General features: G+C 42.9%; 1 protein-coding gene across 17 annotated transcripts in view; it reads right to left on the minus strand.

Moving 5' to 3' along the window:
• Nucleotides 1–24,237, minus strand: part of Sh3kbp1 (SH3 domain-containing kinase-binding protein 1) — a 344,981-nt gene that overhangs the window by 263,470 nt on the left and 57,274 nt on the right. For 4 of the 17 annotated variants that reach the window (XM_087600887.1, XM_087600884.1, XM_087600875.1 and 1 more), the window contains exon 1: nt 3,838–4,285. The exons of 12 other annotated variants lie outside the window; for them this stretch is intronic. In XM_087600887.1, the coding sequence (XP_087457013.1) occupies nt 3,838–3,888 (51 nt within the window). In that variant the 5' untranslated portion in view covers nt 3,889–4,285. Of the gene's footprint in view, nt 1–3,837; nt 4,470–24,237 lie in introns of those variants that run through there. One more of the 17 variants, XM_087600879.1, reaches the window with a different exon arrangement.

Below are 24,237 nucleotides of genomic sequence, written 5' to 3' on the forward strand. Positions count from 1 at the left end.
TTGTGCCATTCCAGCAGTGTTTTCCAAACTGAGTTACCACCAAGCAGAAGGCCATGAAGTCAGTTTAGAAGACCCAGACCAGAATCGCCTTTAAATGGGGAAAGGAGGGGGCACGCTAAAGGAAGGTATTGTTTCAGAAAGTTTATTTTAGTTACATGTGTGCACATACGCAAACATATAAAGCATATCATCGCCAGCAGGTTGCTTAAATTGCAGGGCATGAGCCAAAAAAAAATCTTAAGAAAAGCCAGGCCCAACTGCAGTACCTACATGTAATCCCAGCACAGGGATGATAGAGACAAGCAGACCTCAGCTCTCATCCTAAGTCAGTCTATTTCACTTACTCAGCAAACAACATGGATGGCGCTTCAGGAATGACACCCAAAGTTATCCTTTAGCTTAAACACACACACACACACACACACACACACACACACACACACACACACACCTTAAGAAACATCAGTAAGGAGCCTGGAGTAGTTAACAGTGGTGACTGCTCTACCGTATGGCAGCTCAGCCTTTTTCTCTGTATAAGTCCTTTAAGTTTCACCCCTGCTGGTAAAGACCCTAGTTCAGGGTATCCTGAATGGAAGCAAGGCTGGAGTCCACATCCAAGCAAGACTCTGTCTCAGCCTGTTCACCAGCCCGCTGACAGTCTCACACCAATTCTAAGAGTAGATACCGTTAACCCCACTTTAGAGTAACCAAAATGGAGGCTCGGTGAAATCACTTCCGGGGCATCTGAAACCATCTTCTGGCTCCCTCCAGGATCCAGGCACACATGTGGTGCCCAGAATATATGCAGTCAAAACTCCCATACCCGTAAATTAAATCTTTAAAAAACATATGCCAACAAGTAGACTTAAACGCTAAACTGAGTTGATTCTAATCCTAGCTGATCTCAACACATGTGCCTGGGAGTAAGTCATCGGATTTCACCGAGCCTCCGATTTGGTAACTCTAGGGTGGGGTTAATATTATCTACTCCTAGAATTGGTGTGAGGCTGTCAGTGAGCTAGAGAACAGGCTGCCACAGAGTCTTGCTTGGACACAGCCTTGCTTTCCACTTAGGATACCCTGAACTAGAGTCTTTGCCAGCAGGGAGAAACCAAAAGGAGTTATGGAAAAGGGCAGCACCAGGACTAAGCCGCCACATGACCAGCTGACGTTGCAGGGAGAACAAACCACTAACATTTGTGAGCACACAGTGAGGCAGGGAAAAGCCATGCTGCTCCCCCCCCACACACCCCCCCCCCCCGCACTTGGTGATAAATCACTCGGCTTTGGATTCTGACCAGAGGGAAAACCACTTTCCAAGATAATAGGGTTTTTCCCATTACTCTTGGCAAGAGATGGAGAAAGGCAGAAGGGGGGTGGGGATAAAGGCCTTAGTAGAGAAATGAAGAATTTGTTTTAAGCAAATAACTTTGAAGACAGGTGGTTTGCATTTTGAGATATGATGATGATGATGACAACGATGATGATGAAGAAGAAGAAGAAGAAGAAGAAGAAGAAGAAGAAGAAGAAGAAGAAGAAGAAGAAGAAGAAGAAGAAGAAGAAGAAGAAGAAGAAGAAGAAGAAGAAGAAAAAAGAGGGCTGGCAGAGAGGGAACCAGAGCCTTGAGTCTTGATGTTCCCCAAACTGTGATGACTGCAGATTCATCAGTCAGTGGGGGAGGCTCTGCTACAGAAAGGGCAAACCTGTCTTGGTCAGCTTGCAACAACTGCAAACTAATTAAAGCTCCTTCACTAAATCAGCTTACGCAACAAATACTTGCCGAGTGTTTACTGTTCATCTAGACCTGAGTCGGGGACTGGAGCTACCCCTCAGGAATAAAACAAACTGAGTTCCTGACTTAGCAGAACTGAAATTCTAGTCTGGGAGATACCAAATGCTGAGTGAGTCAACAGGTCAATAAAACCTTTATAGGCTGGGCTCCAAGGGCTCCCCAAGAAATAATCATGACAATGTGAAAGAAAGAAAGGAAGTCCCTTCAGAGAAGATAGCCCCAGCAGGGCCTCTGCTTCAGGTGACACCCAAAAGAAAAACCAGCTAGACAAGCCAGATACCAAGGAAAGGGCATTCCTGACCTGGAGAACCACAAGTGCCTGGGTCCAGAAGCAGGAAAGAACACAGTGGGGGCTGGGCACGAGGAAATCTCTTTGATGAAAAGGACTCTCCAAACAGGAAGGTGGCCCTTGATAAGGCTGAAAAGGTAGGCAAAAACCAGTCACAGAAAATGACTCGGGTTTCAGTGAAGGAGTTCTAATGAACATTCAGATAAAAGATTCTCTTAGTTCATTTCATGCCCAGAGTCCAGGTGATGGTTCCAGAAATCAAAAATAGTTCACAATAAGTGAGGAGTCTTGACAGCTAAAGGCAACAGACTCGAGCTTAAATGTAATATGAAAAACAAGACAGTTTAAAACAGAAAGGGCAGGGGAAACTTGAGACTGTCAAAGCAACATATTATTAGCAATGAACTCACATTTGAGTAAATATAAAAGAGCTAGTGAAGTTAATGAACAAGGCTGTAGACGGCGCCCGCCCCCCACTCAGTTGAAAGGCCTCAGGAACTGATCCATGTGCCTGGCAGTTGCCTAAACTCATGAAGGAGGTAAACTGAAACAGCCTAAAGGAAAAGCAACGTGACCATGTACTTCTAAATCAGATATTAGGCGAACAGAAAGGCAGTGGTCATCAAGATCTCTTTTTTTTTTCTTGTTTGTCTTCCTCTCCCTGAGGAATAGAGGCACACAGAGGCTCAAAAGTCAAAGCCAAATCAGACTTTTGAATTCTCTCTCTCCTACCACAGACTCATCACATGACTTCCTAACGGAGGCCTCAGGCCCTAGAATCCACTGGCACCCTCTCCCCAGAACCTTGATGGAAATTTTTTTTTGTGTGTGTGTGGGGGGAGGGGGGGTCACCAGACCATGACCAAAAGAACAACAACGATGGGCTTAATTAAGCAAGGCAAAGTAGCCTGCTTCGAGGTCAAACCTATGATACTGACCAAGAGAATCTGAAGGCCTTTGGGGCTACCTCTGAAATGAACCCAACAGCAGCACTGGTGGCATCTCACGGGACCCATCACATGGCTTGTACCTATGAGAGGCCACCATCAAGAGCCAGGTCAACAAGAACCAGATGAGAAAGTTATAGGACTTGGAAGATTTGTTTTGTTAGTGGCCCAAGGCTACTAGGCTACCTGAAAGGGGATTTGTAATATCTGATTAGCAACTAGGAACAGACAATCCTCCTGACGGACCCCAAATAGACTTTCTCTCCTGCTTCCCAGGCTACTGCCTCTCTGACCCCCTTTAGCTCTCAACACCACAGGAAAGTCAGATCCCACACCTGCCTTGTTCCCAGACTCCCACATCCAGCAGCTGCCTCAGAAATGTTTTCTGCCTCCAACCATGCCCCTAACTTCTTACTGCTGAAAGGGACACTTGCTAGGGCTTCCTGGATGGGGCCCATCTACGCACAGTATCCCTCAGGGTTAAACACCTCAGCTGTAGATCACAATCAGAGAAGGCAAGACAGAGAAACGTATAGGATAAGTCAGTTTCAAACCTTTACAAATATTGTTAACAAACAGGACTCGGTCAAAATAAGTCATGTCTGTCTGTCCCTGGGGTGACATGGGGAGAAAAAAAAACTTCCTTTTACCACAAACAAGAGAACTAAGATCTGGGTCTAAATGGGAGGAAGTACTAGACTACAGACCAGACTCCCCCTCATGTCTCCCTCTGGGCTTACAAAGTTGTCAGGCAACCGACTACAAAAGATGCAGACATAACAATCAAAGCAGACATATGGCCTACTTACACTCTCAGGCAAGTCTGTGGGGCTCGGGGCTTTGGCTGCTGAAAGCTCCATTCTGGGGAGTAGGAAATGGTGACTTCTGGCGGATTGTCTGCACTCCGGGGCAGGAGTGAGTTCTGTGCACTCTGAGAACTGCAAGCCTCTCTGATTCACTTGGCAGCAGAATTATTCTAAGCATCCTGTCCCATACTCAACCTGCCCGCCCCTCCCACTACACACTCATGCTGGTGGGGTTTTTTGTTTCTTTAATTCTCTGCACTCTCTTACTTCTGTCACAAATCAAGTGAAATGCATTTTTCAAAATTAAGCCGATCTCTGGCACTGGAGAGAGTGGAACCTTTACCACCAAAGAGGAGGAAGAGCCAACCAATTAGGAAGAAATGATAATTAACATCAGAAAGAAGAGAGCGGGGAACTGCAGTCTGCAGTAAGAGCAAAATGGAGATTATTTGAGACAGCTGAGGCACTCCACCCAGGCCTCCAGAAGGAGACATGCACGGAAACAAAGGGCATATGGTATTTGCTTTCTTCAACATCCGTTCTCATCATTAAGAGCTGCAGCAGCGAAGCTCAGTGCATGTGGACAGACCTCACCCTGAAAGCAATTCTGAACTACAGCTCATAATCAAATAACCTACCTTTCAGTGTAAAGGCTGCCCTTGATTTTTTTTAAGTACACATGAAGCAGAATTTAATAAAGTTCTAATAACTGGCAGAATGTCTATTTGGCTTAGTGACGTGTGAGTTATACTTGAAAGTCAATTTCATATTGTAATACTGACATATTCAGAGTGTATTCAGAGTGTCTTTTTCCCCAAAGTGGAGGCTCCAATAACTAGATACAGGTGCTTTTTCTACTTTTTGCTGCTGTTACTTAACTAGTTCTACCCTACAGCACAAAGGTTTCCCTAATGTGCCTGAAATTATTTGTCCATCCATGCTAATACTAACACCCTCCTCGATATTGCCCATGCTAGTGACCTGTCCTGAGATAAAACTCCATGTACTCAATCACCAGACACTCCTAAATGTGTAAGATCTCAACAGATAATTTCCAGAGACATAAAATTGGATTGACTTTAAAAATGCTAACACAGTATTCTTATTCTCTGACCTATTGAGATCAGTGATTACCTAGGATGTGCTGGGATAGTCTACCTGTCCATAGATAACAAGTTTAAATTTGATTACCATCTTGCCTATGCTTAACATAGAAAGGGCTCCAGTTAAAAGAAAGTGGTGAGGGCCATGAATCCAACAGGGTTGCTCAGTAACCCTCCCTGAAGGCTGCTGGTTGGCCATCCCGGGAGATTCAATTGCCCTTCCCACACAGTGCTAGCCATTGGTAACAATGTCAATCCCATTGAGGAGCCCATTCCCAGCTCTGGGAGGGCAGCTTAATCAATCCTAAACCAAGCATTGATTCAGAGTTGACCAAAAAAAGAACTAAGTTTATCTATTTAGCCTACAGGAAACCCCCTCCCTTCTGCTCTCCACATAGGCTATGACTAAAAACCAAAGGGCCCAATTACCAATGGTGGCAATCTTCTAACCATGTGATGATCAAAGGAACCCAGCTACTTCCAAAACAATGTCATAGAAGAGTGATGGCAAGAACAAGGGTTTCTCTTTTCCATTATTTATTGAAAGAATGTGGAAGGGGGGAGACGTGTGTCATCACACACATGTAGCTGTCAGAAGACAGCTAACTCCTTCCACCTTTACATGGATTCCAAGGCTCAAACTCAAGTGATCAAGCTTGCGTGGCAAGCACTTTACCTGCTGAGCCATCTTCTTGGACACCAAACAGGGGTTTCTGATGCCCCACCAAACAGTAGATCATTTTGCCTCAGGGCTCTATCCTCCTCTAGCATCTCAATTATGCAAAAGAATAGATTTATATTTAAGAAAGTCCCAGACAGGTTTCTGTTATGTGAATCTGAAGATGCCAGCGGTGGACTGAGAAGTAGCTGAGAAAGCAAAAATAAAAGTTTCTAATTTGTCTAAGAGATTCCTTAAAGTTAATATAAGTCACTGAAAACATTCTCCTTAATGTTTTAGAAAGAGAAATTACAAAGGGGAATCAATTGCCAAGAGTTGGGCATGCAAAATGGGGAGGAACTATAAACAGGCACAAGTTATCCTTGGGAGGGGCTGGAAACGTTTGAGAATTAGATTGTGATGATCATTACACAACTCCAAATATACTAAAGACCAATGAATGAAGCACGTCAAATGAGTGCATTTTAGAGTGTGTAAATTAGATTGTGCAAAGCTGTTTGAAAAGCTATTGGGAATGCAGATATTCAAGCAGGAGAGAACACAAGTTGCCAGAACGGTATGAGAATAGTCTGCATCCACTTAAAACCCTTTCCCTAGTCCTTCTCAGATTCCTCTGAATCCCTTACAAGGACATGTAAGCTTCCTCTCATCTCTTGCCCTCACTTTTCCTATGTCCCATCTACTGCTGCTGGCTTTTCTGGTACCGAGATAAATGCTATAACCAAAAGAAATTTCGGTAGGAAAGAGTTTATTTCATCTTACAGCTTTCAGGACATCATGAAGGGATGTCAGGACAGGAACTCAAAACAGGAACTGAAGCAGAGCCCGGAGAGATATGTTGTTACTGGCTTCCCTTCTGTAGTTTGCTCAGCTTGTTTTTACATACAGCCAAGGATGCTACCATCCACAGTAGGCTGGGCCATCCCGCATCAATCATTAATCAAGAAAACGTTAGACTGGAGAAAAGGTTCAGTGGTTAAGGCCACTGGCTGCATTTCTAGAGGCTCAGAGTTAATTCCCAGCAACCACTGTAACTCTAGTTCCAGGGGATCCAACACCCTTTTCTTAAAGTTTTATCTTCCTAGGTGACCCTAACTTGTGACAAAAAACTAAGCATCTTATTGACAAGGCTGAATTCCAAACCCGCATGGAATTGTGGTCTTCTTTCTCCAGTCCTCTGCTTATAATAAATCTTCCTCCTTAGAGGCTCACCCGGTAGCATTCCTTCATGGCTGTTCCAGACTCTTAGGTCTCCTCTGTAGGGGCTCCCTTAACATAGTAGGCTCCTATACGTGGAAAAAAGTAGGATTCCAGCAGTCCCTCCTCCAGGCTTGTCTTCGGAAAACTCTAACAGCATTACAACACAGCACACAGGCAATAGAGACACCGGTACTGTACTACTGCAATCTTTATCTCAATAGGATGACTGTTTGTCTCATGACTCACTTGTCACTGAAATCAGAGAGGTAAGAGCCAGAGGCTAGTTTTACGCAGCGTTCCTGACTATGGTGAGCAGAAGCTCAGCACGGCCACACAGCCTGATCATATGGATGGAGCCCAGAGTTTCAAAGTTGGAGCCTAAAGCAGAAAACCTTCTTATTTAGAGCTCCTTCGATGCTTGGAGTCTCCGTAGGGCAGACATCCCCAGGGACACACACACACACACAAAACCACTTGTCCTAAATAACAACCCACAAAGGTCTGGGACTAAAGACATTGTGTCCAACAATGGCTAGTGCTTGGCTTTGAAGATAAGGCTGCAAATTGAGAGAAACAATAATTCCTGGAAGGCACAAAAAGTGCGGAAATGAGTTCCTAAGTCTTCCTGCTTGACCTCAAGGAAAGAGTCACAGGGAAGTTTGGGGAATGATGAAGAGCCTCTTGTTCCAGAGCCTCTATTAGCAAAAATGTGGATGGTCAGACTATGAAAGTAGTGACCCACAAAACCCCCACTGTAATACCCATGATTCATTAGAACTAAGACAGCCCCAAGCCTTTTTTTGTAGCTTCCCCTGGCTCCCCTACACATCGCTACAATGAAACTCCCAGCCCCATAGCAGAAGCTGAAATGATGTGTTCAATATTTGTAGCGCCAATTTTAGCTCCTCCCTCATAAGCATGACTTCTCCTTTCCATATTTGGGCCTTGGCTTCTCTGAGCGAGCTCTGTAGGGCCTCAAGGACATTAGCTAATGCTAGGCAGGTCAGCAAGCTAACCATTAAGTGCTTTTATTTTTCCTTCCATGCTTTCTGCTTTAAGCCTGTCTGGACAATCATAAGGAACTCCTCAACTCCTTTCTGAGGGGGTGGCTCATAAGATTTCACATGTTCTTCTGGTCAAAGAGGAAACTCTCAGGATGCCAGAAAGTGCATCATTAAACATTTCTATCTGATTCCTACAGTGAAGTTCTCCAAGCTGTCATTGCGCTCCTCCTCGACACCACCCCCAATAAACAAAGTTGACAGCTTTATTGCCAAATTGCCTAGTTGCTTCCTCTCCTCCCCACCCCTCCCCCAAGCCCAAGTATCTGACGGTTTCATTCCCAGAGTCTCTAATTCAATAGCCCTGGAAAGCCACGTTTTAAACTCCCCCAGGTGATTCTTGAGAGCCCTGAGACTGGGTTAGAAGGTCAGTAATTCTTTTCCAAGTTCAGGCCCCCATCAAAATCTGCATTTCACAGAATCCCCAGATGGCACATTTAGAGGTTGGGCAAATTAGGCTATACCCTCATCTGGCTTTAGAATACTATGGGGGTTTGCTGCTTTCCCCTTCATAAATGGTAGAACAGCATCAAACAGTGCACTGCCATGCCCCCTGAGAACTTTTTAAAAATTATTTTGTGTGTATGGATGTCTTACCACACATATGCAGTACGTGCAGAAGCCCAAATAGGGTGTCGTAACCCCTAGCACAGGCGTTTCAGACTATTGTGAACCACTGTGTGGTTGCTGGGAATCCAACCAAGGTCCTCTGGAAGAGCAGCCAGTGCTCCTAACCACTGAGTCATCCATCTGTCCAGCCCCTCCTTGAATTCCTTTGTGTGTAGAGCTGAGGATGGAAACCAAGGCTAGACAACCCATGAGTTATACACTCCAGGCCCCTGGAATCTTGTCAACAAATGGCAGGACTCAATCCTGTCTCCATTCCTTCCCACCCTCCCAGGTTAAATGTAAAGCAAAGATAGCCTTTTTTTTTTAATTAAAGTAATGCGGGTTTCCATTCATGCTGGCAGCATCAAGGTGTGCATTACTGTACATGTCTAAAGCCATCAGTCACAGTCAAGTCCTAGACAGTCAAGGAAGAAGAACCTGGGAAATCTTTCAGTATTGGGGAGCTTTACGTGGAACCAAGGTATGCCAGGATAAATAGTTCTTGGAATTAATAAGAACTACTAATTGCACCCATTTTTTTGTATTAAAAAAAGTCAATATACTTGAAGAACCTTTATAAAAACTCATATGCTTATTTCTTTTCTTCAACTAACATAAAGTATTCACAGGAAGTTGTGGTTTCAGTCAAGATGTAGCTGTGTTTAAAAGAAAATTCACAGCACCCTGTTACAGAGCTCAGCCAAGATTCCCATTACCTTCTCAGAACCTAACAGCTCTGGGTACCCCTTATGCTAATTAATTACTATGGAGTTTGTCTTTTTATCACAGTCAAGGGCGCCATGCATGCTTTATCATGATACAACTGGGGGTGAGAGCACGGACTGGAGGTGAATTACCCACAGGCTCAGACACAGAGAACATTTACAGTCTGCTTCCCTGGGTAAGTTGCTTCACTTCTCTAGTTCATGAAAAGAAAAGCACTAAAGAAAGCGTTAGTGTTCTTCCTCCTGTCATGTAAACTCACAAACCATCCATCTATCTCAACTATGCACCTGTTGGTGTTCAGTTATTACCACAGACTAGAGAACATGCTACAAAATTTTTATTTTCTTCCAAGAACAATCTGTGATTATCAAATACTAGCAACATTTGGTATATAAAATAGTAAATGAAGATACTTATGAAAAACTTTCTCTCCCTTCCTTCCTTCCTTCCTTCTCTCTCTCTCTCTCTCTCTCTCTCTCTCTCTCTCTCTCTCTCTCTCTCTCTTTCTTTCTTTCTTTCTTGGAATAGCAATGCCTCACACATGCTAAGCACATACTCACTGAGTTATGTTACCAGGCAATCATTACCCCCTTAATCCAGTATAACTAGATCTTTCTCCAACTGTATCCTTAACATGGTTGGTTGGTTGGTTGGTTGGTTGGTTGGGGTTGTTGTGTTGTTTTTGAGATAGGATTTCTCTGTGTAGCCCTGGCTGTCCTGGAACTCACTCTGTAGACCCAGCTGAGCTCCAACTCAGAGATCTGCCTGTCTCTGCCTCCCAGTTGCTGGGATTAAGCGTGACTGTCACCACTGCCCAGCATGATAGTGAATTCATACCAAGACTTGAGTCCTACAATGCTCTGGATAGCAAAATGTCAGGCAATTTTCACAGTACAGTATTGATATTATGTAGAAATGTTTATCACAGGAAGACAGCATAGGGATTGTGATATTGGTGTTATCAGCTATTTTTTATTAAGAAAATTGGAGGGTTTTTTGTTTGTTTGTTTAATTTTTTATTACTTTGATTTTTTTACAGGTCAGTCATTACTCCCTCCCACAGTTCCTATCCAGTTTCACCTCTTCCAAGTTTTAAGGACAAATGAGCAAATGCTACACTGTTAAACGTGTACTCATTCAATCATTTTCTCCAGGCAGTTTTAGTAGTCAATGCTTTGACAAAGGTTTACTAACCACAAGAATTCAAGGAGATTTCTACAGTTGGTTTTTTATTATTTTCTTCCTCAAAACCTCTACTTTTAAGAACAGCCATCCTTCCAACTGGATGTGTTGGTGTACATCTGTAGTCTTAGCCCTTGGGAAGGAGAGGCAAGAGAATCAGGGTTTGGTTGTTCAAGGCTAGCTTGGCTACATAACAGGTTGGACATCAACATGAGACTCTATCTCAAAAATGGGTGGGGACTGGAAAAATGGCTCAAAGGTTAAAAGCTTACACTGCTATGGCAAAAGACCCAATTTGACGTCCTAGCACCCAAGTCAGGAAATTCACAACCACCTGTAACTCCAGCTCATGGGGATCCACCATTCTTTTCTGGATTCCGTGGGCACTTGCGTTCACATGCACATACCCCCCCCACACACACACACACATATGCACGGAAATAATTAAAACTAAAATAAAACCTTTTAAAATGTCTATCCTTTCACATAGTTCATACACTTAAATCCTGGGAGGTTAGGCTGGCAGACTTCAAATACTAAGGTGGACCCATAACAGATTATCAATCTCTGTCAAGCCAAGTAATCCCTCAGGCTTCCTCACCTACAGAACCAGTCACTACCAAGGACAAGGGATAAACCTAGGACAGGGATAGACCTAGGACCAGGGACAGACCAAGAACCAGGGATAGATCTAGGACAAGGATAGACTAGGACAAGGATAGACCTAGGACAGGGATAGACCTAGGGGATAGATGGTAAGGATCAATAGGTTGAAGCAATGTAAATTCTTTACAATTATGAAAAGAGGCACTGCAATTTTAATGGCTAAATAAATGTTTCTACTTAAAACTACAACTGCACATTCCCAGGTCCTGGAGTGGTTACAAAAAAGGTATAAAATAAACCCTCCTCCTCCATCGAAAAAATAAAAGGAGCAGACAGGAGTAATTCCTACATGCATTAAAAGAAAGACATTTAAGTAAGCAGAAGAAAAGCCACCCACACCTTCCTCCCAAGGTTAGCCAGGACAGTGACACAAATGTGAGGCTGCTCTTCCCAGCAGTGTGCCCCTGACACGTGTACCTTCAAAAGCACTCATGTCAGACCTGGAAATCCAACCTTATTCATGCCTTGGCACTTGCTATTCTGTCCTCGGGTTGTTCTTAGCAGCGATAGGTCCCTCTTCATCACTTGTGTGATCGAGCATCAAGTCTCCTGAGAGGTAAGCTGTTCCCCACTGGTGGCCGAAGCCAGCTGAGTTCAGCCACACATTCCACTAGCCACTCTGTGCTTTTCCCTCCTACATTTCTTCATTGCACATTTCAACTATAACTGTCTTTTCACTCCTCTGTCGTTACGCTCTCTGCCCTCTGTTTGCCTTTAAGCTACAACCTCAGACCTTGGTGTGCCTTAAAACTGACATCCCAAACAGCACTTGGCACCTGAGGCATTCTTGGAGGACCCAGTGAGGTGATGCACATGCGTCTGGTTCAATAGCTCGAACAGCTAAACCATATCTGCGCGTGGGTCTCTGGGACTGCTTTGATCTTCAGACTGGATTTCCTTGACATAATTTGAAATTTGGGGTTAAATCTTGGCCATTTTAGACAAAGTAGTAGATGTTGTGTCCTGTTGAGCTTTGAGACATGCTTGTGGGATGAAGAGGGTGGTTCTCAAATATTCTATGTCTCAGAATCTGGCCTGTATGGTGGGCCTGTGAACGTTCCACAAGCGATTCTGCCCCTCCCCCAAGGCTACAGCACCCCAGCCCATCCCCCAGAGGCCTTGACTGCCCCCACTAGCAATCTACCTCCTGCTTAAAGCTTTTCTCCCCGCAGAGTAAAACTTTTTTAGGTGAGGTGGGGTGGTAGAGGAAAGGGTGGGGGCTGGGAGTGTTCCCTTCAGGCAGCTGCAGTGGCATTTCACCAGAGCCCTTGCACTCCTGTCCTTCCTCTGCAGAAATTAGCCTCTTTTTCTTCTCCTTAAGGGGCACTACATTACTCCATAGTTCCCAAGTCAGCACCATGACCTCTCTGGTTTTCTCACTGGTCCTCCTATGACTCCAGGTGAGGCTCCTGCAGGAAAGTCTGTGAAGGAGTAGAACCCCTCCCCCACTGCTTCCTCCAGCTGCTTCCCTGAGAGGCAGTCAGCCCACACTCAGCCCCCGGCAAGGTTATATTTTCTAGCTTACTCTTCCTATCTTCTTCTAGGGCATCTGGAGGCTTCTGCCCCTGTAGCAAATGTTCAGGTCTTCTCCGGTGCCTCAGAAAGCACCAGTATACTTGGTTCTCTTGAAGTGTGGGGGCGCATGTTTCCAGCTCTCTACATCTCTGAGCTGAAACTGTAAGTCTACTTAATTATTTTTAAAAGCAGCAAAAATGTGCCAACAACATGGTAACAATTTGATAAATCTAGATAGCAAATAGCTAGATATAAGCTAAACTGTCATACTCTTACATAGTTTAACAGTTCAGTAACATTTCATACTATGAAATTATGTAGCAAGTGGCTAATGTACACCGAAATATAAATACCATACTTAGGTCCTGTTTGATTATTGACAAAGATCACCTGAGCTATCAAAAATAACCTGCATATTTTAAAAATTCATTTTTATCTAGTGCACACATGTGCTCTCATGTCTGTGTGTTGTATACATGAAAATGGGTATCATGGCATTGATGTGGAGGCCGGAGGCAAACTTTAGGGAGCCAATTCTCAGCTTCCACGGTGTGAGTCCTGGAGATTGAACTCAGGTCAGAGGGCTTGTAATGGGTACTTTTACCACAACCTACACATTTGGCAACCTTTGTCCTTATTCTGAAAAGCGGAAACTAAGTACACTATTAAATTTTAGTGGCAAAGAAGTGAAAGTAGAAAGAGAAAAATGTATCAAAGAGAATAACTTTAAAATGCAAATGTTGAAAAATCAACAATAGGAAAAGATCACATGCTAATTTGCTCTTTTTGAACCAAGATCTAACCATCATCGTCAACCTTCATAAAAGCTGAATGTTTAAAATGAACCTGGGCCAGCCGACAAGTATGAGAGCCACATGCAATGCATTTCTACAGAGCACCTAGTGACCATATGTGGGGCCAAGAAGCTGCAGGCCTGAAGGCATGTCCAAACCTCTGAAATTTCATCCTGAGATCAACAAGAGTAGGGTTGCTCTGTCCCTGCCCAGGGCCTAGCATGTACTGGTGCACATAACCCTGTGTCCCCAACCTTTGCCCACTGGAAGAGGTTCTATAGCCCATAGCCAGGTTAAACTACCTCTTCCTTTATAAGGTCATGTCCAGCAGCTCCTGGAATTGCTCTTCATGCAAATGAGGCATCCACAACACCCTGGCCCTGGCCAATGAATGATGTACATTCACCCTAATAGCCCCTACTCACCTCCCAAGCTGTTCTCAGGTGTGTGTTCTTTGCTCATGCACTCACCATTGAGCAACCTCCTGCCTGCACCCACCCATACCCAGCTAAGCTTCTCTCCCTCCAGTCTAGCCTGGTGCACAGCCATATAGAGTACACCTTTGGATCACAAAAGGGTGACAGGAATCACATACCAATCCCTAGTATCAGGACAAACAAGGAAGAGGCTACAGATCACAAGAAACCCAGTGACAGAACAGCCCAGGAATGGCAAGCATGGCCCTATCGTGAATTCATTAAAAGGAGAATGGCTTCTAGTTGTGTTTATAATTTAATATTCATCTGTCCATTCCAACTAAAAAGGAAAGAAAAAAGAATACAGTTTTAGGTAAACTGAATCGCCATTTGCCTTTCAGTGAAATGAATGAAGGCAGGCCTAAGTTTGTCTGTAATGAGGTAATCTGTAATCATCTACCCAATGGTGGCTTTAATTATCCCGCGTGGCCCTGGGAGATGCACTCCACGTGGACTTGCAATCAGGGCAGCCATTTAGATAGCAAGAGCACACACTTCACTGTGGCTGGTCAACTGTGATATGTTGATACAAGGGCTGTTTACGAATCAGCCATAGGTCTGCATTGCAGTTGCAGCCTCAAATTGATTTCCTATCCAGCTTAAGGGCTGGGGATTGTGCTCAGCTTTGAGCTGGCAGCACCCTAGACCTGGACTTGATTGTCATTTTAAAATATCTGTTAATGAAGCCCATTCAGATGCAAGTTTTAAAATAAAAGGATTAGTTAAATTGAACTACAAAAAAAAAAAAATCCAAGGCTAAAAAAGGAGTGAGGTAGACTGGCTTTAACCACCACCACCACCACCACCAGCAGCAGCAGCAGCAGAAGCTCACATCGTAATTGCCTGGATTATAGGAACCAGGGATGTCCGTTGCAGTGAGATATTCTGAAAGAAATAACAGGACAGTCGCTAGAAGAAATATGAAAGCATACAGAAAATGATTCTCAACATCTGAAATTGCACGACGCTGATGTCCTCCACATTCACATTTTTCTGAGTTCATAGTACCTGCCTCAGAAGCCTCATGTAATCACCCATTTAACCTGGAGGCATTCGGACTTCACATGGTAACCGTATTTGTTAGCCCACAGGCTAGTAATTACTGTAATTCCAAGATCAGGACAGAGGACTTGGACATGTAACACAGTATTTAGTATTTACCTATCGTGTAGCAGGCTCAGAGTCCCATCCTTAGTACTGGCAACAATTTTTTTTTAGTAAAAACTAAAAGTAATGCTGAGAAGAAGAAAAAAAAAACCCCGTGGAGATACAGATGACTTGTCAGCTGAGAGAAACAGTTAAAGATTGAATTGTGAGCATGAGCCAGGCCATTCAACAGTGATTAGAGAGTAGCAGCTAGAAACCTGACTCCTTTCCCAGTGTGCCCATGGGCGTTCCAATACAACGGAACGTGGCTGTAAGTGTCGAAGCTATCACTTGATAACGTTTATGGTTTTAAACAACTGCAATGTGTCTTTTGCTCACCATCTGTCCATGTTGATTTTTTGGATGTCGATTCTTTATTAGGAACTGTATCTGGTCAGTCAAAAAGTAAACCCTCACGACACTTCAGACAATGAAATACCATGTAAACATGCACATCCCAACCCAGAATATGCTCCCACTTCAGATTTCATCAGTTCCAATTAGATTTTAGTATAAACGTGATGATAATGTACATTTAGTAATTATTCAAAATTCTTGTTGAAATTGTTCTTTTCTTCCATAGTATATTTTTAAAAGCCCGTCTTTGGGTTACACGAGGCTCCCGCCTTACTGATAAGAGCAACTGCACTCAGACATCTCAGCCCTTGACTATGGGTTATTTACAGCCAGCAAAGAACTTCCTCAGGAGCCGCAGCACAGCCACCTGTGTGCAGCTGCTTTGCAGCACAGCCGCAACTGGAAGCAGACCAGCACCACAGTGTTTACTGGTAACCAGTGAGTTGGAGAGCCTCCTTAAAAGAGAAGCTCGGTGTGAAGGGGACATAGTGACAAAAATCGTCCCCATGCACTAAGCACAGCGTTCGCACAGTTGCCTGGACCCTGGATCTCCATCTGGGACCACCTGGCTCCTGAACCCAGGGCAGGATGTGGTTTGGGTTGAACAACTTCTTGGCTTACAAACTCAGGCAGGCCCATTTGCTTTCTGTGCTCAGACTCCCAGAAGCATATCATATCCTCCCCCTCCCCCTCCCTCTCCCCTCCCCCACTCCCCCCCCTCCTCTGTGCCCTCCTGTCTTCTGGAGAAAAACTTGGTACTGATGAAAAGCATGACAATAAAAAGGAGAGGGAGGGAGGGGGAGAGAGAGAGAGAGAGAGAGAGAGAGAGAGAGAGAGAGAGAGAGAGAGAGATGCCTATGCCTTTGACAAACAAAACAACAGGCAGCTTAGAGCAAAAAGAAGGGGCTGAGTTATTTCCACAAATGGTGGTGGGGCAGGAGGAAAAGCTGGGAGGCAGACTTTATCCTTAGTGCATGCTGGACTACCCGCTAGTGAGGTATCCACATCTTCAGATGCACTGTCTCAGAAGTCCCCTTATACCGACTCATCTTAACTTCCTCGATGGCTCAAAGATGATGAACGTTACTCCTAGGCTTGTGGGGAGATTGGGACATCTGTCATTTCAGTTCCCCTTGTGACTTAAGAAACTACAGTGAAATCCACTGCTTGTTAGCTCTGCAGCCAGCTAGACCACCGACAGGTCCTACCAGGAGAGCTTGCACTGCCAGGGTGAGCCTCAGCTTCTTGTTTGTCTTTTAGCTGTGGCCCTGTTCTAGCCCCTAACTGATCACTGATATGGATAGGAGTTACTAGGCCTGAACAATTTTTGCCACTTTTCAGTTTGATTGATATATAACCAAGAAATAAAAACTATAGAATTACAATATGAAGATGTGATGTATGTACATGTTATGACATGCTTATTGGCATCAAGCTAAGTTACATATCCACCATATGGTGGAACGAGAGATGAGTCCTGCAGATTATCCTTTAGCTCCCATAACTAGAGCTCCATAAGGAGCCCTCCAACATGCGCACATAAAAATAAAACAAGGAACTCAATTTTTTAAAGAATACTTGACTGACTATAGTAGCATATACATTACATCCCAGCACTTGGAAGGTATTGACAGGAAGATCTCTGCGAGTTCAAGGCCATCCAACTCTACATAGTGAGTTCTAGGACAGCCAGAAGTACATGGTGAGACCATGTCTCAAAAAATACAAGCAACTACAAACAAATGAAAGTTTAGAAAATGGCAGTAAAAATGGAAGAATAGAACTGAAAAATAGTCATTCAATTAGGCATGACACAAGAAAGAATAAAGTTAAAAATGTATTAATAAAATGGATTCAGTCCACATAGCAGAGAGAAAGTAGAGTAAGATATAGAACTCTCAGCTCCTTCTCCAGCACCATGTTGCCTGGGCGCTGCCATGCTTCTCACCCTAACGATAATGGACTAAACCTCTGAACGTGTAAGCCAGCCCCAATTAAATGTTGTCTTTATAAGAGTTGCCTTGGTCATGGTGTCTCTTCACAGCAGTGGAAATCCTAAGACAAGATTTTATTGTAGTATGAGGGAGAATAAGGCCAGAGACATGTGGATGAGTCTAGAGCAGGAAGGGAAAGTAGTAGACTAAACATGACCATCAAAATGGACCAGGCCTTGATAAGCGGGGAGCAAGACAGGAAGAAGAGAGGGAAAGGAGGGAGGGAGAGAGGAAAAGAGAGAGAGGAGGGAAGTCCCAAGAGGACCAAGAAAACCAAGAGAGAATATGGCTAAAATAGCAGGGTTATACAGGCATCAGAAGCTGGGGGAAGGGAAGGCCTTGAGCTGGAGTGTGTATGGTAGGGAGTGGGGTGAGAAGAGCTGAGAAACTCAGGATGCCAGCATGGACTCTGTAACAGATGTTTTATTTGCAATACTGAGAGAACCTAGGGACCAGCATACTAATCAGCACGACAGTCAGCCATTTGTTCCCAGGTTCTTTTGGACTTCGATGGTTTCAGTTTTCTCTAAAAATGAACAATGATAAAAACTAGACTCCTCCAAGAAGATCTAACAATCCCACATGTCTGCACATCAAAACAAAACTTTAGGAACAGTAGAAGGGGCAAAGAATAAAAGAGCATAGTGGAAATTATATCTAATATAATTGCACTGTAGAGATGGCACAGTGGTTAAGAGCACTGACTGCTCTTCCAGAGGTCCTGAGTTCAATTCCCAGCAACCACATGGTGGCTCACAACGATCTGTAATGGGATCCAATGCCCTCTTTTGGAGTGTCAGAAGAAAATGACACTACTCATATAAATAAATAAACCTTTGAAAAAATATAATAAAAATACATTTTATGTATATAATTTATATATGATATGAATTTTAAAATTAAAAATGGAGCTTCAAGATGCAGAGGATTCCTAATTTGTAGTGGTTTGCTTACAATTTTTCTTCTTTATGCAATTCAAAAATAACAGCAATTCCATTGAAACTGTATGTCAGATCATGGAGTTCGATATTTTTCTGAATGACAGGCAGCAGAATACTCTGTCAGAAGATTGAGCAGTGACAGCAAGCCACAGCTCCCAGTCAGACACATAATCATGAGGGCGAACAATTGATCCTCTTTGGTATACTTGGTAACTGATGTTTTATAAGTCAAGTATAATAACTGTATTTTTGACTTATGATCATTTCAATTTATGAGGTGCTTATTAGGAAATAAGTCGAGGAGCAAAATCAGACAGTGTGAGATGAAAGACAGACAATCTGTAACTGCAGCTGGAAACCTTAGTACTTTTCCCAGCACTTCCCACTGTGTGGGAAAGTAGTGTCGATCTAGAACTAAACAACATGATCAACCAAAAGGTTCTGGTTGGCTGCTACAGTGTACTCCACTCTTACATAGCCTAGTACACATTCCTTTTAAGTATTTATAGACCTTATCTTGGATGATGATGGTGGTGGCAGCGGCGGTGGTGATCTATCATCATCACCACCACCATCACCATCATCTAACCTCAACCTGTTTAAAGGACTTGAAATCACACAGAGTATATTCTCTGGTCATAATGTAATCAACCTTAAAGCCAACAGTCAGAAGATAACAGGAAAGTTTCAAAAACAGTTAGAAATCAGATGACACATTTCTAGATAATTCGTGTCTCTGTTTCTCTTACAAAGCAACTGAGAATGCTGTTTGGTTTACATTAATCAGCTGCTATGCAATAGCTACTAATGCAAATAGTAAGGCGCTCTGAGATGCTGGAAAAGTTCTTGGTGTTTGTCAGTTGGATACTCTCAGATGCAGATGCTATAGAGGAGTTAGGAGTACTGGCAGTCTATTTAGAGGCCTTTCGTCTTCGAAAATAAGAGGGGAGGGCAATAGGTAGTATAGGTAGGGCTGAGATGTTCATCAGTCCCAGACATCCTGACTCCTGAGTTCCTGAGCAAAGACAGCCTTGTAGAAAAAGAGAGCTAATAGACGGTGCATACAAAATAAATTCTAGAGACCTGATATTCAGCATGGTAACTCTAACAACAATGCACTGTATAGTATTTGAAATCTGAAGCCTGCCACGGGTTTCCCCCCTGTGTCACTCAATGACAAAAGTCAGTCTCCATTTACAAGGCCACTAGCAGGGAATAAGAGCTCCCCCCCCCCCCCGCCCAGAACAATTGCTATCTGTACATTAAACAATACATTTTCAAACAAAATCCATTTATTTTCTGGAAGCTTTGAAGTTCAAAAATGCTAGTAGGCTCAATTCTGGGTTGTCCAAAGCCATTTCAAGCTGCTAGCCAGGAGGAACTTTGATCTGGAGGTTCAAGGAATGCATTTCTAAGCTCTCTTGGGTTTTTGGCAGAATCTAATTTTTGTGTCTGAAGCCTTAACATCTTCTGTGGCTACTAGCCAATGCCTATTCTCTGCTCGTACAGGTTGGTGTATTGCCTCTCATGTGACACCCCTCTTCAAAGTAGAAAGTCCTTCTCAAGCTTCTAGTGTGATTTCGCCTTCTGTCATGTATACACAGAAAGCTCTCAACGCTTAGAGGTTCATATAATAAATTAGGCCCAGCTGGATAACCTCCCATTTCAGATCAGCTATGCCATTCAGCAAAACACAATCACAAGTGATCACTTGTCCTATTCACAGGATGTCAGGATTTAGGGTGGAGACTCTGGGATCATTTCTAGACATCTGCTTATTTTACTGCTCCTGAGTAAGGACTAGAAGAAAATTAAGGACTTGATCCAGAGATTCTGCTGTTTGACTATATTCATTCCGGTGGACTTGAAAGGAATATTTATTTACATATTCCTATGTTCTTTATATAGTGTGGGCTTTTCTTTTTTTACAATATCCAACATGATTATACCAGTCACTCCCAAAGCTACTTTGTAATACATATATATATATATATATATATATATATCATATAGAGAGAAAGTGTACTTTAGAAACATAACGTTTTCAAATATAAGTCACCAACTACTAATTTGTGTTCTTGAGGAAAGCTAGAGATACAAATGATGCTGCTGCCCTATCAGTGCAGAATAAAATGAATGACCAAGTTTTCTGAGATAGCAAATCATCTGAGCTGTTTTGTTTTGACACAGGACCTCATGTAGTCCAAGCTGGCCTTGAACTTTGTATGTAGTGGAGGATGATCCTAAACTCCTGACCCTCTGCTTTTACCTCCCAAGTGCCGGGATGACAAATGTGAGCCATTATGACTGGCTTTAAAGCAAAACTTAAATAAAATATTCTAAGTCTCTTATGCCAGCTCAACACACAGCGAGTACAGCCAAGTAAGAGAATAGCACTGGTTAGAGTCCTCAACTGGAGCCCCCCCACACACACACACAAGCTTTAATATCTAGTAATGATCACAGCAATATCCTACAGTTTACATTGTGATCTGCTAGAGAGCCAGGGGTTAAAACACATGGTCTAAAAGTCCCTTTCTAAGCTAGGATTTGAGACTCTTGTCATTAAGAAAGAAAAGATTCTATTATACACAATCAAGTTAATCAGGGGTACTACAAGCCCCTAGGTCACAGCTTTCCCCGAGTCACAAGGTGCTACTGTAACTGCACTGTAACTCTTAGAAGGCCTGAGCTCCGGGTCCCTCCATATCACACATGCTGTTAATTACTTCAGGTCCTTCCTACTTAGACGCCATTGTGAGAAATATCACTCCAACAGTTCCAGTTGTTAGACTTAGGAGTTTTTCTGAAAATGAAGTATGTGTTTAATGAGGAAAATGTAATTTGAGCTGGAACGGCTTGCTGCAGGGGGCCCCAAGGATGGAAACCAACCGTTGTATTCCCACTTAAAGGGCATAGTTTAAGTACTGAAAAATGACAAGTTTGCATACTAATTAATAAAAATGAAATATTTTCCCTAATTGCCTTGCTTTGGAATATGTAAGAAAAAGAGTGCAAGCCCGCACATAGATAAAAGCTGCCATGTTACTGTTGTTGCTTCTTCGTTTTGAGTCAGCACCTTAGTAAGTGGCTCTGGATGGCCTGGAACTCACTATGTAGACCAGGCTGACCTAAAACTTCCAGATTCACGAGCCTCTGCTTCTTGAGTGCTGGAATTAAAGGCATGCACTTCTATGCCCAGTCAAGGCTGCTTTTTTTTTAAAGGTTTCATATCTGATTCTATTCCTTTTGGTAAGCCCTTTGGAGGAAGCATAATGCAGCAGGGGGTAATGGCATAGAGTAGAACGCAATCAGACATCCAGATAACGCTATCAGATTGGAGGCTCAGGTTAGAGTGCCAGCTGCCTGGGTTCTAGAGTTGTCTCTGCTCCCTACTAGCTCTTGAAGCTGTGGCTAAGTCCCTTAATATGGATTCGCTGTGTTCTTGCCTTTTCCGAGCATTTTTTTTCTAAAGCAAAACAGTAACTATGTCATAGAATGGGACAATTTCATGAAATCATAAATAATGCACACAAAGGGCTTAACTTCCTTCCTGCCTGGCAAACAGCGAGTGCTCAATACATTCTGACTACTGCACTCAGATTACACATGCAATGTTAGGCAGTGAGCCTTGAGTACAATGTAGCTATCTTGATTCCATAAAGTAGCCTAGCAATTACCACCTAAAAACAGTTTATCTAGTGTTTTCAAGTACTTGCGTTATGAATAAACTCAGAAACTTCTCAAGTGACATTTTAATCTGAAACACTTTTGTCAATCATCTTTGCAGAACAATGCCCAACACATGTTCTCCAAGGCCAAGGTACAGGCACAGTACATTTTTTTTTCTGTGAAGAGAAGTTATATTTGTGACAATATGACACTCCGTTCGATGTGTCTTCATTATGCTCATATCCTTTGATGTTTACCCACTGGCTAGCATCCTCTCTAGCAGACACCCAACAAATGTCTAGTGTGGGAGTTCATGTACCCAAGCACTTCATTGTGAAATACGAGCAAAAAGAGACTGGCCCATTGCTCAAGTATTTGCCTGGCATGTGTGAGACTGGATTCCTTCCTCAGAACTGAAAAAGAAAAAAAAAGAGTCTCTACCCATAATGAAAGGCACCTGCAAAATCCCCTGCAACTTTTCAAAAAGCAACAAGGATCTTGAAAATAATCACCACTATACCTTTGGGTGGAAAGCAGAAAGCAAGCACAATTTTTTGAAAAGAAATCCAAGAATGATGCTGAGTACAAAAGAGCAATGTGGAAATGTCTACTTCATGCCACTTGTTGAAGGAGATTCCTGCTCCTTTCCTAAGTCAAGAACAGCAGCAAAGCTCTGAGCTTTGTCTCAAAGTGACACAGGCATGTAGAATATTGGCTTTTTGCCTCACTTAGGGACTATATTGGCCAATCTTTACACAAATACAAAAACAGAAAGCTCTGAATATGCCAAAAAACAGAACTCAAACACCTAGCAAGGGAGAAGTAAGGAGCTGGGAAATTGAGCTGAGAACTGTTACACTTCACAGGCATAGAATGCAAACTGTAAGTAAGCACACTTCAGCTTTCAACAATGGCGCAGGCAGGAGGCATACAAACCTACTTCCATGGACACTGGGCCAAGAAAACAGCTCACTTCCTCACAGGCAGTGTCAGATGCGTTGCAAGATCAACAACCATAGTCTTTTAACCCCTACCACAGCTTCCTGCTTTCTGCATGTAAATTATAAAGTGTCTCATCCTGCTTCGCTTTACCATGGGTCACCTGGGAGCCCATGTCAAGAGATGACAGAAAAGGTCAAAGCACCATATTGGGTCCATCTCAGAGTAAGGTTTTTAAAGGATGATACTGGTAATTAAATCCAAAGAAAGAGCCCACATGAGCCTGTACAGCTGCCCTCTATTTTATGTGGCTGTTTGAGGTCTTAGAAAGGATATAGATTTCTTTATTAAATGACTATGGTGATTCACTGTGTTTTTTCCTAATATTGTAAAACATGCTATGGTCTTTTATGGTCATTTCATGAGAATAACACTCAAACCTGGAAATTAGGGCCAAAACAAAATAAAACAAAGACAAAAAAGCCCATGGTCATCATCATAGAACCTTCTAGTGTTATGTTAATGCATTTTCTTAAGGGAGACCCCAGGAGGGACATCTGGCTCCCTGGAAATATAAATTGGACTAATACTTTATTAGGACATTTTACAGCCCTACAAAAGTGAAAGAAGAACTCATAGGAAACACAGTATGACATTCAGCTTTTTTTTTACTCTTCTGCTAGAGATGCTAGCTCCAAAGGTTAGGGCTTTATTGTCCTCTAAGACATGAGCCAGTGTTACATCTCACTTTACAGTCTTATTTGAATATTCCACTGACTTTTTAATCAGTTCCTCATATCCTCAGTAAATCAAGTTTTGTTATTCCACCAGTTTCCTCATTAAATGAGTCCAAGAGAGCTTAGATACATGGTCTCTATGTGCATGTTTTTAATAATATAAGGATTAGCCTTTGATAGTTCCTGGCCCCCAATCAAATCAGCTCCAAGAAACTGAGCTCTGTGCTTCAGCTTTCTTTACCAGTCAGACTCACCAGGATTCAGGGTGATTCGTTCACTGGGCTTAACCAGCAGATAAGATGCTCAAAGCACTTGCAGAACACATATCACCACTCCTTATAGATGCCCGAGCTTCTTTAGACAGAAAAAAAAAGCCTACTGGCTGAAATCAAGGTGACAGTCCATATGTATATGTATATGTATATGTATATGTATATGTATATGTATATGTATATGTATATGTATATGTATATGTATATGTATATGTATATGTATATGTATATGTATATGTATATGTATATATGAATGAAATGAATATTTGTGTTTATAGAACACATACAAGAATGTTACAAAAATCTCCAAATGAAACAACCCACAACCAGATCC

The sequence above is a fragment of the Rattus norvegicus genome, chromosome X (assembly GCF_021556685.1).
Source record: "Rattus norvegicus strain SHRSP/BbbUtx chromosome X, alternate assembly SHRSP_T2T, whole genome shotgun sequence".
NCBI lineage: Eukaryota > Metazoa > Chordata > Mammalia > Rodentia > Muridae > Rattus > Rattus norvegicus.